The sequence below is a fragment of the Papaver somniferum genome, chromosome 9, assembly GCF_003573695.1.
Source record: "Papaver somniferum cultivar HN1 chromosome 9, ASM357369v1, whole genome shotgun sequence".
Taxonomy (NCBI): domain Eukaryota; kingdom Viridiplantae; phylum Streptophyta; class Magnoliopsida; order Ranunculales; family Papaveraceae; genus Papaver; species Papaver somniferum.
The window spans coordinates 134730468-134746868 of record NC_039366.1 but is presented as its reverse complement, the minus strand read 5'-3'; the positions used below and the strand labels follow the sequence as shown (position 1 = coordinate 134746868).

The following is a 16401-nucleotide window of genomic DNA, read 5'->3' as shown; positions in this document are numbered from 1 at the left end:
GACTAAAATATCCCACATGGTACATTATAAGTGTGCATTGCTTTCTATCCTTCACTATTTCACATGATAGCGGAATCCAAAAGTAGAATTAATTCAAAAAGATCAAACTCACAGGATCGATATCCATTGATGCCCCTGGCACTAATAGCAACATCGTTCAAGTACCCATTGAACCTGTAAAACAAATGAATAAGCATACACAAAAATAAGTCTTAAAAAGTACTATGAAGCAAGCAAATATCACTACAAAACTATTACTAATCAAAGTGGGTTCCTATGTTTTATTTCAAGAGATATAGCAAATGCTGGTTGAAATATGTTAGTCATCACAATTAATCCACCTGCTTAATTATCCTTATATGATTTCATTTATAGAAGATAACCCCGAGGCAACTGACAAACACTAGAATCAACACAATTTAACGAGTGTTCAAAATTTGTTGGTATGAGCAGTTCAGGTATCCATAATCCCAAAAGAGATATCGAATTACAGATCTACTGATGGTATACAGTCAAATGGAGAAGATATAGGCAAACCCTAATTTGGGAGTAAACATTCCTTTTCTTGTTAAGACTAAGCATATAAGAAAATAAAAAGGGGAAATTGAAGGGACTACTAATACCTTGACCTTGTCTTTCCATTTTCTTCAGCTTTCAGTCTCACCCCGTAAATCTAGGCTCTTTCTCTCTGGTCTTCAGCTCTTCCCTCCAAAATCAGTAAAAAGTTTGGAGCAGGTAAGGGGAACTGTTGGAAATCTGGGACAGTAATACTAACAAAAATCGTGGGTGGACCGTGATTTAAAACGACCTCAGAACCATTCACTCGCATTCAGCTTTTTTTTCTTCATTTTTTCCCTTTATTGGGTCGTTCTTTTACTTTTATTTTTTGTCGTATTTGTAATATTACTATATTTACTCTACATTCTTATCAAAAATGAACATAATTCAAGATACCTAACCTCACCATGTATCAATCATAAATTCAATCGTTTACTTTTAACGGTTGATATTCAAAAGGGTAGATGGTGGTGTTATATATCTTGGATTGTGCTCATTTTTAGTAGGGATGTAGAGTGTTATAAGAGTAACATATCACCAAAATATTAATTCGAAATTCATTGTCGTTTTGATTTTGCATCATTTTTCCACAAAATCCAAACGACAATGAATTTAAATCTAATATTTTGGTGATCCGTTCCTCTTACTTATTACGTGTAAAGGTTCAGAAGTAGTTCAACCCTTTATAATGCGTCAGATATGTGCGTGTTGGAAAATCAGTTGGACAGGCGAGTGTAACTTTTCACTAATTTAACCTCCCTGGTCGAGTTAGAAACACACGAACTGATCAGGGATACGCAATATCGTTTCGCATACCTACCCAGTACGAAATTTGCGGATGCTTATAGACTATTTTTCTAAATATGTTTAACGTCGCTGTAACTCTCATAAACACCTCTAACACATGATTAATCGCTAAAACATTTGTATTGCGCATCATGATTCAAATTTTTAAGTGTTTAAATGGACACGATAATGCTTATAAGTTCAAAAGGAAGATTCTTCAAGAACTGTCATTATACACGGTTCCGGTACCCGGACCATAGTGTATACTTTTTTTGGTGATTTCAATACATATTTATCATATAGGCACATGCACTCCATACAAAAGTTTCATCTAAACAGAGAAAGTGTTTGACTGAATCTCAAGTTATCTTAACTTGAATTCTAAGAAACTTTAGTCTTGAATATCCATAAATAGAGTGACTCTGTCAACTGGGAAATTCAATCCCTGACACTTTTGTGTCCTAGTTGTTTGCTAGAGTCATCATTTATTGACCTAAACATAATTAGGTCTACGACTAAAAGACTTAACTTAGGGATTCGTGAAACCATGTCCGACTATCTTTACGTGTATCCTGATCATGTTCATTATATTATCGAGGTTTTAATAATCTCTTTCAGGAACGAGATAGATAGAAATTGCAAGATAGATATTTGAAGAACTATTCGGTGGTTAAAAATCCAGGCTTCTCGGCTAATTAAGTGTACGTGTTCCAGATTTGTGAGGTTTGCTAGCTTCGTCTATTGCAAATAGATTTCCAAGCCTTGATATATTCGATCTAAAGGGAAATCAAATAGGCTTATCTGTTAGAGGCATATTGGTACCAAAAGTCTTCACTTATGCTGAAGAAACTCCAAGGTTGTGAAGGACGTCAACTAAGAAAATCAATTGCATGGGTAGAGCCTTGCGAGGTTCAAGAGACGTAAAGAGCACTACTACAGCTGAATTGCTTGGAAGGTGAATTTGGTCTTAACTACATTCCAGCCCGAAGTTTGATAATAGGCTAGTGTCTGTAGCGGCTTAATATAGTTCGGTATTCAAATTTGGATGAGGCATGGAGTTTTTCTACAGGTGCGGTTTTTCTCGTTAACAAAACTTCTGATGTCTTGTGTGTTTTCCTTTTCCGCATTATATTGATTATTTTTATAATAGAATAACACAAGTTGTATGTAATCAATTCTAATAGATAATTTCATATTAATTGTGATCGATTACGAAACTTATTCTTGTAGAAATCTTATCTTGAAAGATAGATAACAAGCTTCATACTTAGCAGAATTCAGATTCAATTATTTGGGTACGACTAGATTGATCTTAACAATCAGGTTCACAAACTCTTGTTTCTAGACTTTCTGATTAAGAAAAGATAGATATATGAACTTTATAAACATATTGTCAAGGATCATTCAGTTAATCAACTTGCAATTGTATTAGGTTTTGTCTATACATGTTTCCAAACAAAAAAGTTGGTGGTATACTTGGTACCCTCTGCTTGTAACATATATATGGTCAGTTTGGGATAGTGAATTTATGACGTTTGAATTTTTCCTGAGCTTTAAATTTGATTAAAGCATGTTGGTGTATTTTGCACCTTACAGGCTTTGGTTTCACGATAAAATTTGTTATAATGTAAAAATTATTTGTAAATTACTTGCAAGGAAATGCCGAAAGAGGATAATTGAGTTTATTCCCCAAATATGTTTGTTTGTCGTATCTCACTGTTGTTATATGGTGCCATAAAATAAAGCAGAATGAGCTAACAATGCAATTGCTAAGCTGGTGATCAAACATTTTAGATTTATAGAACTCGTATTCGAATTATATATTTGTTATTAAAAACATGGATTGTTTCTTCATTTTCCATTTCTCCTCTTACTTAGTTTGCTAGAACCAGCATTAAACTAAAATTCGATTTATGATATATGGTAAAATAAAATAATATAAAAAAACAGAAAATGTTTTATTCTAATGAGTGCAATACTCGCTAATAAGGTCGTACTCATAATATAGGTTATCCTTATTCGACAAGTCTTATTGAATTACATGACTACCTTGCTACGGAACTTCTGTACATAAATGTTCTGACGACAAAGAATGATTTAGGCAGGTCCAGTTTTTCGTCGGTCGACCCCCACCGCGTGAGGTAATCTAGCTAATAGCTTCACGGGAGTCACACATTCCTGGATTTGTCCGCCTGAGCATGCTTAACTATGGAGTTTTCTGTCAACTTTAGAGTCAACTGTGTTGAAAATGCTTCGGTGTTAGGAAAAGACAAACCATTATCTATATTCCATTCGAGGAACCCTACCTTCTGAATCTGGTATTATAATACAACAATCTTAAATTAGAATCGCCCTCGGCTCTGGAATATATTAATACCCAGATATCCAACGTTCCTTCACTCATGAGACTAGTACCTAACCCAGGGTCGGCCCTCCCCTTAAAGAAAGAAAAGCCTTGCTTGAGGCCACACATGGGAATTCAAGGTAAACCTCGACTAGCTACTCTCTAACCAGAGAAAAAAATAAGGTTAAAAATGGTTTTTATTAGAGATATTTAATTTACTATGTTGTATATAAAGTTTTTGTCCAATAAAACAAAACGGTGACTTGTTTATTCATAAATGTGGTGGTGCTCTTTTATATATTCGATTCAATTAATCAAAATAGTTGTTGCATGTCTGTTCATTTATCCACATGCAAATGCATAGACATGTCGTACATATTATAAGTTGTTGTATGTACCTGGGGTACTATCTAGTTAAGCTCCCACCACTGCTTGTTATCCATAAATACGTAGTACATATGCACATAATTGATGTATATCAAAAATTATCTCTATTGGAAAATATATTAATTGGATTATCTATGAACAAAAAATGTACCCAAGATTTCGCTTTTCCATCCATTTTCGACGAGTTTGCTATAAAAATTATACAGAGACAATCAACTAGCAGTGGTCAATTACTTCTGTTCTAGAGTTTCCTTTCTGAAACCGAAGGCCACAAAATAATTGTTTTAGGCCACCAAAATCCCAGGACCGGGCCTGACCTGACCCAACCTATCCAGCATACTTTTTCACCCTCAACACGAGACTCGTCTTCACCTCTGTTACCATTTGTAATAACCTGATCCTCCATCGACCAAGTCGCCTCAAAACAATCGAAAGATAGATGTAGGAATCACCACAGACATATGTGCATATATGTGATACCTACAAGGAGATATGCTTGGCGGATGGCCCTAATGGTACATGCCATATACGGTTTCAACAAGAAACAAATGATTCTGTCATGAGAATATTCTTGGAAGTAGTCGTCGTTTTTGTAACAGATCAATTGTTTCACCGTTAATAAAACGAAGTCGTCGTACACGATGATGTTAGGTGTAGATCCACCAGAGGCACGCAATTGGCATCCACACTCCATCAGATCATTAATTCCCAATAGGAGAGGGACCCGTGGAGATCAAGGGGAATCAGGCAGTGCAAGAAGATGCAACACGAAGCTCGTAAAAAAGTTAGTTAAAAGGGACCGCGACATAACATAGGCGGAATCGAGGATACGTGAGGATATACGTGATGATGACATGGGTAACAAAACAAAAACTATGAACTGAGTAGACACGCTAACATGTCCACCAAGGGTATACTAAAATAAGGAGGCAATACACCGATGTAGGCATCAGAACTGTGAACTAGGAATGAAAATGCAAAGTTTGTAAGAGCCGAAAACACGATAAGCAAACACTAATATATCACAATGACTACATGTACTTTGGAATTCAAAGAACAATGTGGAATCTGTAAGGATGTGGAACAAGGAAAAAAATGAGAGCCAAATGAAGCTGGGACAAAACCAACATAAAGATAAATTAAGATTTTGATATCTTCCAGTTGGGTGGTAAAACTCGAATTAGAAGGATGTATGCCAATCAAAACTGTAAAACTCAAACGAGACTCATGACCAGCGGGAGACAGGGATATTAAGTGACAACTGGATATACAAGGTAAAGGTGGGATATCAAGTGAAAATTAGGTTTGCACGTTAAGCATCAGTTTCCTTTAGTTGGTAAACAATAATATCCAAAACTAAAACCGACTGATTTTAGACACCTCTGCAGAAAATATATGATCCGGAATAGCAGGAAACCAAGTATAAGGTAGTTTGGAGTGATGTTATTTAGAAGTTGCATCAAAAATTATAAGTGAGAAAAAATCTTATTCATCTAAAGGTCATAGATTAATAATGATCCAGAGTGTGTTTGCTAGCCTCCCGATGTAATATCTTTCTTTGTTCCATATGCCGGTACATTATAAGTGTGCATTGCTTTCTATCCTTCACTATTTCACATGATAGCGGAATCCAAAAGTAGAATTAATTCAAAAAGATCAAACTCACAGGATCGATATCCATTGATGCCCCTGGCACTAATAGCAACATCGTTCAAGTACCCATTGAACCTGTAAAACAAATGAATAAGCATACACAAAAATAAGTCTTAACTCTTAAAAAGTACTCCCTCCATTCTTTTTTAATAGGCCAGTTTCTATAAATAAAAGTTTCAGAAAAATATGCCAGTTTCCTAATTGGGAAAGTCAAATGTTATTTTAATTTTTTGGGACCATTTTTCTCTTTAACTTTTTTTGATGACAAGTGTCATGTGGACCACTTCACTTTACTTCTTTTGCTAACAAGTGTCATGGGGACCATTTCACTTCACTTCTTTTATTGACAAGTGTCATGAGACCACTTTCAATGATTAGTTCTCTTAATTTCCTTAAATTTCGCTAAAAACAAAACTGGTCTATTAAAAAAGAACTGAGGGAGTACTATGAAGCAACCAAATATCACTACAAAACTATTACTAATCAAAGTGGGTTCCTATGTTTTATTTCAAGAGATATAGCAAATGCTGGTTGAAATATGCTAGTCATCACAATTAATCCACCTGCTTAATTATCCTTATATGATTTCATTTATAGAAGATAACCCCGAGGCAACTGACAAACACTAGAATCAACACAATTTAACGAGTGTTCAAAATTTGTTGGTATGAGCAGTTCAGGTATCCATAATCCCAAAAGAGATATCGAATTACAGATCTACTGATAGTATACAGTCAAATGGAGAAGATATAGGCAAACCCTAATTTGGGAGTAAACATTCCTTTTCTTGTTAAGACTAAGCATATAAGAAAATAAAAAGGGGAAATTGAAGGGACTACTAATACCTTGACCTTGTCTTTCCATTTTCTTCAGCTTTCAGTCTCACCCGTAAATCTAGGCTCTTTCTCTCTGGTCTTCAGCTCTTCCCTCCAAAATCAGTAAAAAGTTTGGAGCAGGTAAGGGGAACTGTTGGAAATCTGGGACAGTAGTACTAACAAAAATCGTGGGTGGACCGTGATTTAAAACGACCTCAGGACCGTTCACTCGCATTCAACTTTTTTTTATGGCACCATATAACAACAGTGAGATACGATAAACAAATATATTTGGGGAATAAACTCAATTATTCTCTTTCGGCATTTCCTTGCAAGTAATTTACAAAGTTATGAGGAACTTCTTGTGAGGATCCTCTGTCTCACTTAAGAAAAAAAAATGGGTAGCTTGGGCTAGAGCAACTCTTCCCAAATGGGTGATGTTGGTATAAATAAGTTGCAGTTGATGAATAAAGCTTTACATGCCAAATGAATTTAGAGATATGGAAGTTAGAAACAATCTTTGTGGACGAGGATTATAAATCAAAATTTTGATGGAGTTACTGATGCTTTCTTCCCAAATCATACTAACAAAGATGTGTATTTTAGTATGTGGCCTGGTATTCTAAAAACTAAGTTTTTTGTTAAGTATATGGTACAACTTTTTCTATAGGTGATGGTAGCAGCATTTATTTCTGGAAAGATAATTAGATTGGTGAAATTTCTTTGAAGGAGGCTTTTCCAGTTAAATTCATATTATCAAAAACAAAAAATGCAGTCATGAAAGACATGGTGTCTGCGGAAGGTGCTTAGGATTTGCAATTCTCTAAAACTCCAAATGAGAATGAAATTACGGAGATGGTGAACTTATTGCAAGTAATTGGGGATCCTAGTACCACTCTCTATTCTGATTTGGTTGTGGATAACAGACACTGGAATTATGGTAATGGGGAAGGTTTTTCCAGTGGCTAATGCTTATACAGCTCTAGAAACTGATGGGTTTATTTGCTTTCCTGATAATAAATTGTGGAACCTAAAAATACTTTGAAAGTTTCTTTTTTGGTTTGGACTTTTATGTTTCAATGGAGCTCCAATTTTATATGGTATATTTAGTGCATGACAAAATTTGTCTTCTTTTCAGGCAACACTCTAATACAAATGCACATCACTTCTTACATTGCATCCTAACTTTTGAATTTGATCTTACTTTCTGAATAGTTTTGGTATTAGCTGGCTTTCTCTGGTGGTGTAAGAAGAACTATTTGGGAATGAGAAGAAAAATAAGAGTAAGAACGGGTTGAAAATACTTTGGGGTTATTTACCATTTGATATTTGGTGGAGTATTTGTAAGGATAAGAATAACATGTTATATAAAAATGTCTCTAGGTCCTTCAAACAGATTCTTATTGAGATCAAGTCATTGTTGTATAATTGAACAATCAACACTCATATTTTTTCAGGTTTTAGTTTATCTATTCTCATCTATAATTGGGATGTTGTAACTCACGCATCCATGTAATTTTTTGTTTCTTGTCGATGACTTGATTCTTTATATAAAAATTTGTCATTTTCCTTGTCAAAAAAGAACTTGCTTCCACTTAAAGGAAAAGTTCATGGTAAATGACTAAACAAAGTATAAGGTAAAATCTCTAAGGAGATCAAAAGAAAACATTTCAAATTTTAACGTAGAGTTTAATTTTTAATTATAGCCAAGCCTAGACTAAAACTAGAGAATGTTATTTCCATTTTCACGTATGAAGTTTTTAAAATAATCTTATACGGATGTTCTAATCTAGTGTACTTATTTTAACCTGGCTAAATTGGGGCATATGTCATTTAATTGGGGCTTATGGATTTCTTCATCCACCCAATAGAGAATGATAAGGGGTGTCTAAAAGATTGTAAAAATACTAAATTAACCCTTAAAGAAACCTTAATTATTCCAACACAAATACAAATACCAAACCATAACTTAATTAAAAAATACAAAAATCATTAATCAAAACTCAATTTTTTTCTTCTATTTCCATCAAAATCAAAACTAAATCTTAATCAATCACAAACAACAATTAAAATCTAATTTCTTTATGGGTTTTGAAAAAAAAAACAGACAATTCAAGTAATTGAGTTAAATCCCTTTAACCATTCCTTCTAAGTGGTACTCTCCAATGATTTATCTCTAAATCTTAAAAATTCACTCATTAAATTTTCTGAAAATCCACCCAGAATCGGTTTATAGGTGCACCTTACTAACACGATTGTATCCGAAATCGGATTTTAATGTGAACCTACATAACCGGATTCTAGGTGGATGTGATGAACATCAACTATAATCAGTTTACACTAATACACACATTAACTGATTCTGGTTTCAGGTTCGGATTATATTGGACTATATGTAATCCGATTATATAGTTAAAAATCTCTGTAACTTTTTCTTCCAACAATCGGATTACATTATCGTCCATATAAACCGATTCTGAAAAAGCTGCAGCAAACTACCTCCAAAATCGGACTTTATAAACGTATTAGAAGTCCGATTCTGTTACAAATTTCATGAGTCCAAGGTACCAAAAAAAGCTAACCACTTTCATTCATTAAGCTTGGTTCAAATTTGCAAAATACAATATAAGAAAGCGACAAAATATAAGCATCTGATAGATCAAGTTTTTAACATAAGGAAAATACTCATTACAACAAATGTAGACCATCGAATTGATCCGACACGATCAACTCCTCTCATCGCCTCATATTGGGATCGTATTTTTTTAGCCACTCCTTGGTGACCTCCGAGACCTCGTGAAACCCATCTACCTGTGGTAATGGACAATCATCACGTACTCTAAGATCGATATAATGTATGTTGTTATGGTTGAATAAAACAATTCTCCGATCCTTAAGCGATTCATCCCAAATGGTGTATTTTGGTGCGTATGTATAACATGATCCCCTAACCAAATAGATGAACAACGCAACTCCACGTTTCCACCAAGAGATGACCACATAGAGGCATACTCATCCAATGATCTCGGTAATTGGTCCATTCCCCCTTGGCCCTTGTACTCTAGAAACCAATTTTTCAAAAATCCCTTCTTTGTCTTGTCTTGAACACATAAGTGCTAAGTCCGCGAACTCAGTCCGCGAACTGCCGAAGTTCTCAAACCCGAGAATTTCTGCTGGAGTTCACAAACTACTTGCGTGAGCCAAGTCCGCGAACCCAGTCTGCGAACCGGCGAAGTTCTCAAACCCGAGAAATTCTATTGGAGTTTGTAAACTCTGTCCGGTGTCTTAAGTCCGCGAACCTAGTCTGCGAACTTGAGAATATTATATATCTAAAGATGATCTCTGAACTTAATCTTAAAAGACTAAGGAATGCTTTTGCAAACCGTGGCTATTAAAGTTCATGAACCGATTCTTGTGAATCAAATCATCTTTGTTTCAATTGTGTCTTGTGTAGTTACATAAGATTTCCTTGCAATTGAACAACTCTCTTAACTAGTTCATTTGAGTCATTTGAACTAGTTATGGTGAAGAAGAACATGGTTGGTATGAAATGCTCTTATGGTTAACCTTTTTGGTTAGACTATTGTTGAACAAACAATGTACACGTTTGGGTGCGGTTTACAAACCTAGAAGCGTACAGTCATTTTTGTATGACAAGCTAAGTTTTTGATCTAACGATTGAGAAATATTAGCTTGAATCTAAATAAGGTTTTCATCTAACGGTGGATATTGATTGCTTTGTAACTAAGGCAAAACTCTGATTTGAAAGACTATATAAGGGGACATCTAGCAACTCTGCAAAATTAATCCCCACAACTTACGTGTGCTACTAGTTTGCGTGCTAAAGTCGGTTCTCCTTTAACCTTTGGTTTTCTTCTTCTAAAACCAGGTTAACGACTTGAAGACTTCATTGGGATTGTGAAGCCAGACCGATACTACTTTTATCGTAGTTGTGTGATCTGATCTTGCATATTCTATCGTAATAGTACAATCATATTGATTGGCTAGAGATTGTTTGATTTCTCCGATAGGCAAGATATAAAAAGTAATCACAAACACCTTCGTCTTATTGTTTGTGATTCCACAACATCTTGTTTCGCTACCATACGATTAAGACTGTTGTGAGGTGATTGATTATCTAGGTTGTTCTTCGGGAATATATGACCGGATTATCAATTGGTTCCTGTTCACCTTGATTATTATCAAAAGACGGAACAAAAACTTTAGGGTTTTTCTATGGGAGACAGATTGATCCTTTGATAGACTTGTCTGTGTGAGACAGATTTTTTTATTGTTAAAGCCTGCGATTTTGGGTCGTAGCAACTCTTAGTTGTGGGCGAGATCAGCTAAGGGAATCAAGTGCGCAGTATCCTGCTGGGATCAGAGGCTTAGGGAGTACAATTGTACCTTGGATAAGTGGGAGGCTGATTGGAGTTCAACTATAGTCCAGTCCGAAGTTAGCTTGGAGTAGGCTAGTGTCTGTAGCGGCTTAATACAGTGTGTGTTCAATCTGGACTAGGTCTCGGCGTTTTTCTGCATTTGCGGTTTCCTCGTTAACAAAATTTCTGGTGTCTGTGTTATTTCAGTTTCCGCATTATATTGTTTATCTTTATAATTGAAATAATACAGGTTGCGCGTGTAGATCATCAATTGGTATAATCCAACCTTTGGTTGTTTGTTGTCATTGATTGATCCTTGGACATTGGTCTTTGGTACCGTCCAAATTATTCCTTGTGTTTGATTAAGACTCGCTGATTTCTATTAGCTTGAGTAAATCAAAACAAGAGAGAGATATTAACTCCTTGAGATACTTTTACCTAGATTGAATCTGACTGTCTAGTTGATTCTCTAGAAAGAATTTCGGAGTTAGTCCATACAGATTGCTAAGCGAAATATTGGGTGGTGTTGTTAGACCCCCGCTTTCTCAATTGGTATCAGAGCAGGAAAACACGTTAAGACCTCACAAGTTTGTGTTTGTAGCGATCTGACTCTATGGATAAGAGTATTATCTCTGATAAACGCATTACCAGAAATAAGGGTTCTATCTTGTTTAATTATAAGAAGGGTTATACTATCTTGTACATAGATAAACCTTCCACATCGACGAGATAGACTAACACCGACATGTTTTCTTCCGATGACCCTTCAATTGAACGGGAAACAGCTGAAGAGAGTCAATTGATTCTAAATCTTGCTAGAATCCAAGTTGATAGATTTAATCGGTTAAAACATCATGTCGATGTCCTACTTGGTGTAATAAGAGATTGCAAATCCAAAGGAAATTCTGATGTTCAGTCATCATGTACGTCTCTTGAAGCTAGTCTTAGAAGAGATGCCTTGGAAATTGAACATCACTTGAGTAAACTCTCTATTCAAGCTTTCTCAAAGCAATCTAATATACCAAGTACTTCTGACACAAAATATGGTTCATGCTCAAAAGCAAAAACTGAAACCCCTTCTTGTAAAACGAATGTGTCTGAAGTCACCATCAATCAAAAAGGCTGCACATCAAATGAAGGGAGGAAATCTTCTAACGACGTTTATAAGGATGTACTATCTAATCATTCTGATGATCATAAAGTATGTCTTGTCTGTGAAACGAAGAGTTCAGTAAAACGAAAAGGAACCTCTAAGTTGAAGAAAAACTCCTTGGTTCAACTTCAACACACCTTAGATTTGATTCTTAAAGGTGTAACTGACATTCGTATGACTAAACCAATTGGTTTTCGTACTTATCCTGTGTTTGTTACCAGGAAAGTCAGTTCAATGAGTTCCTCAAACACTCGAGAACAAAACAAACATCTGAATAAGCACCGTCTAAAGGAAGAACGTGTAATTTCTCCTGTTGAGAAAGAAAGTTCAGATGAAAGAAGAAAAATTGATGAAATGAGAGATAATCTGAAGAAGAAAATTGAAGGGTATAAAGAATTCGTCAAAAGGTTTTCCTCCTCATCAAACCTAAGTTCCTCTGGTAAGAACTCAAACTTTGATGACAGTGAGTTTTATGATAATTTCTCACATAACAAGGGATCATTTCCTCGTCTCGGAAGAAGAAAAAAACTTGGCCATAAACACAAATCTCTTGATGAGCATATTGCTCATACTTGTGCTAATTAATCACAAGGTTTAAAGAGCTTACTCATAAAAATCCTATTGAGTAAGATGTGGTAATAGGTATACTTTTGGTTGGTTGGTCTGTTGAGTAGAACTATTTTCTTATCGTCTATAGCTAAACTCTTGCAGACTAGTTCTACTTAAAGTATTTGTTTTGCTCTAACTTTTCATTTCTCGTTGTTAGGAAGTTTATCTTTTTCTTGGTCCTTGGTACAACTTGAGTTTTCTGTGCCTTAATCTCAAGTGTTTTACTTGTGAGCATTACGTTTCTGGGTAGTGTTATACTCGTTCCGGTATCTTTACTCTGGCACGAGTAAACAGTTTAAACCCTAAAATCCTTCCTTCAGGAAACCTTTAAATATTTACCCTAAGTTGCAAAGGTCGCGTACTTATACTCTAGGGTGGTTTCTGGGTTATCAAGTATGTCTTGTTCTTCATCTTGCTATGGTGGTTTTGCAAGAGGATTCCTTGACAAAGGAGTTGTTGTCGAATCTAAGAAGAAAAGAACTCTTGTAGATGAAGATCATCATAATGCTTCATGTTACTTTGCCTATGTTCATGAGGATGCTGAAAAAGATGATATGATTTCTGATGAAGTTGTTCACGACTTTCTTAAGTACTTTGGAGAAGGAAAACAAGAGCTTGTTGTAACTCTGAAAAGTCTTGATGCATTAAAAAATGAGTTGGAAAAGGTTACTGCTGACCTTGGTTTCATAAAGTCTTACATCAATGATCTTCGCAAAGAGAATCACCTCTCTAAGGGTGCAATGAATGCTGTCGTTCACAAGCTCAAAAACCCCATGACTCGTGAAGTTCCTGAACCGTCCACATTTTAGTTTGTGTTCGGAAATTGTACTAGAGTTTGTTTTCTTTTAAGCCTGTTGATTTACTCTTGTTTCCTAGTATGTCTTCTTTTTGGCTTAGTTGGAAGAATAACTAGTGCTTTGAATAACGATGATTGTGACTACACATAGCTATTATTTTTCATCTTCTTGTGTTTATTTTTTAGGTTTTTTGGTATAAAATTCTAAAAATATTTAGAGGATGATGATTTGCAGTATTTAATCTTTATGATTTGTTATATTGCAATTTGATATGGGATATTGGTGTTTACGTCCATGAACTATGTTGTTCCATATTTTGTCAAAAGTAAAGTCGTTCATGATCGGTATTCGTTTATTGGTTTAAGAATGAATAGACTTTTGACAAATACAAAAGTTAAGCCTATATTGTCAATCTTTGCGGAAGATAGGTTAAAATCTTTTGTATCCAAGGATTATTGCTATTGTATATGCTTGTGCAAAAGAATGAATCCTTGTGTATTCCACGGTATTGATCTTCATTGATCCATCCTTTTTGTATTACCGTGAGGCTCCGTAATGTGTCTTATGTTGAGCACGATACGAAAAAGTTGATTATTTTTTATTAGCCTTGTTGGTTGTTCCGTAAGATACTTTATGTTGAGCATTTTAGAACTAAATTAATCATTATCTTGGTTATTTAGTTATTACTACGCAAGTTCTCTTGTATTGAGTATATGAACGATTAAGCCAATCACTCTCTTGTGTGGTTAACTTAGTCGTTGCTCCGTAAGTTTACTTATGTCGAGCACAATGAATTAAATTGATCACTTTTGTGTTTAATTTGATTATGTATTCCGATTAAACTAATCATGGGTTTACTTATGATTAATTTGATTGAGTTTTGGATATAAAAATCATTCACATGGTTTTGGTGTCCAATAAAAATCCTTCTTTTCTCTTGAAATTAAGGTCGCTCATTGTTGTTCTTTCGGGAATGACATCAAATGGGGGAGAGTTCTTTTGAACTTGTGCTTAATGGTTATATCTTGAGAGGTGTGCGGTTGTGGAATTTTAGAGGGGTTATCTTGTATCTTTAAACTCCTTGATGAATGTTGTTAACTTCGGCTATATGATTGCATCTAAATAAGATGATGTGTGTTTCTTTCTCTCAGTCATGAAATGTCTCTTACGGAAATTTCATTATGAACCCATTCTTGTACTTTTGTCAATTTTATTGACAAAAAGGGGGAGAATTAATATGTAGTTCACACTACAAATACATATGGTTTTCGGATCATTGTGTAAGGGGGAGTGGTTTTCATGTGAGATGGAGTATTGACTAAGGGGGAGTGATACATATCACCATAGTATTATTGTTGAAGTTGTGATACAATTGAGATTTGACACTGTGTAATAATACTATGACATTGTATAACAATGATCGAGACCGATGCTTTCTCATTGTTATAGCTACGGATTTTCAACAATGATGGTGCTAAACTTACAACCTTTGGGATCATTGGAGTACTTGGAAGTGACGAATATTTCGAGGAATATTGAAGATTAGACACGTGGAATATGAGCTACTAAAGTTTCATTATCCTTTTTTGTATTCCATATGTATTGATAGTTTTGTCACTAAAATTGACAAAGGGGGAGATTGTTAGAGCACTGCTCGGTCAAACTCGCATGCGTTGCTATCTCAAGCATGTTTGTCAATGTTAGTGATCAAAACTATAAGTCTTGATTTCTAATCTCTTATAGCTAAGTCTCGGACTAGGATAATAAGTGTAGTTGAGCTCAAGGACTTCATGGCGACTCATCATACAAGTAGAAGGACTACTCAAGGAACCGGTGGAACTTCTCGACAAAAAGGTATGTGGAGACTTGAGCTTAACTGTCACTCAAAAGTCTATCTATTCTATCTCCTACTCTTTGAGAAAAAAGTCGTATGCTATATATATATAGACTAGATCATACACATTTGGTATTTCGAGCCGAGTATACCTTGCCTATCTATATCTCGAAATATGTGTTGGTAAGTTTTTCTCTTTGACCAAGTTTATCTTTACCTAGTGACGAAAGTCATGAATGTTTCAATCACTTTGAAAATTGATTTGACGAGAAACGGTGTAACAACTATATAACGTCCTCTAAGAATGTTTCAATGATTGGAATGAGAGTTTAGATTACATAACCAATGTATTCCTTGAACCGAAGTTCTCGAACTTTGTTGATCAAGAGAACCGGAAGTACGACAAGTGCTAAGTCCCCGAACTCAGTCCGCGAACTTCCGAAGTTCTCAAACCCTAGAATTTTATGCTGGAGTTGACAAAATACTTGCGCGAACCCAGTCCGCAAACCCAGTCCGCGAACCGGCGAAGTTCTCAAACCCGAGAATTTCTGCTGGAGTTTGTAAACTCTGTCCGGTGTCTTAAGTCCGCGAACCTAGTCTGCGAACTTGAGAAGGTTATATATCTAAAGATGATCTCTGGAATTAATCTTAAAATACTAAGGAATGCTTTTGCAAACCATGGCTATTAAAGTTTATGAACCGATTCTTGTGAATCAAATAATCTTTGCTTCAATTGTGTCTTATGTAGTTACATAAGATTTCCTTGCAATTGAACAACTCTCTTAAATAGTTTACTTGAGTCATTTGAACTAATTATGGTGAAGAAGAACATGGTTGGTATGAAATGCTCTTGTGGTTAACCTTTTTGGTTAGACTATTGTTGAACCAACACTGTACACGTTTGGGTGCGGTTTACAAACCTAGAAGCGTACAGTCATTTGTGTATGACAAGCTAAGTTTTCGATCTAACGGTTGAGAAATATTATCTTGAATCTAAATCAGGTTTTCATCTAACGGTGGATATTGATTGCTTTGTAACTAAGGCAAAACCTTGATTTGAAAGACTATATAAGGGGACATCTAGCA

General features: G+C 35.3%; 1 protein-coding gene across 1 annotated transcript in view; it reads right to left on the bottom strand.

Moving 5' to 3' along the window:
* LOC113310639 (BTB/POZ domain-containing protein At3g05675-like) overlaps positions 1–802 on the bottom strand; it is a 2691-nt gene extending 1889 nt beyond the window's left edge. The window contains exons 1-2 of the mRNA XM_026559372.1: positions 624–802; positions 113–174 (exon numbers count right to left, since the gene is read on the bottom strand). Of these exons, the coding sequence (XP_026415157.1) occupies positions 113–154 (42 nt within the window). The 5' untranslated portion in view covers positions 155–174; positions 624–802. The remainder of the gene's footprint in view (positions 1–112; positions 175–623) is intronic.
* Positions 803–16401: the final 15599 nt, after the last annotated feature.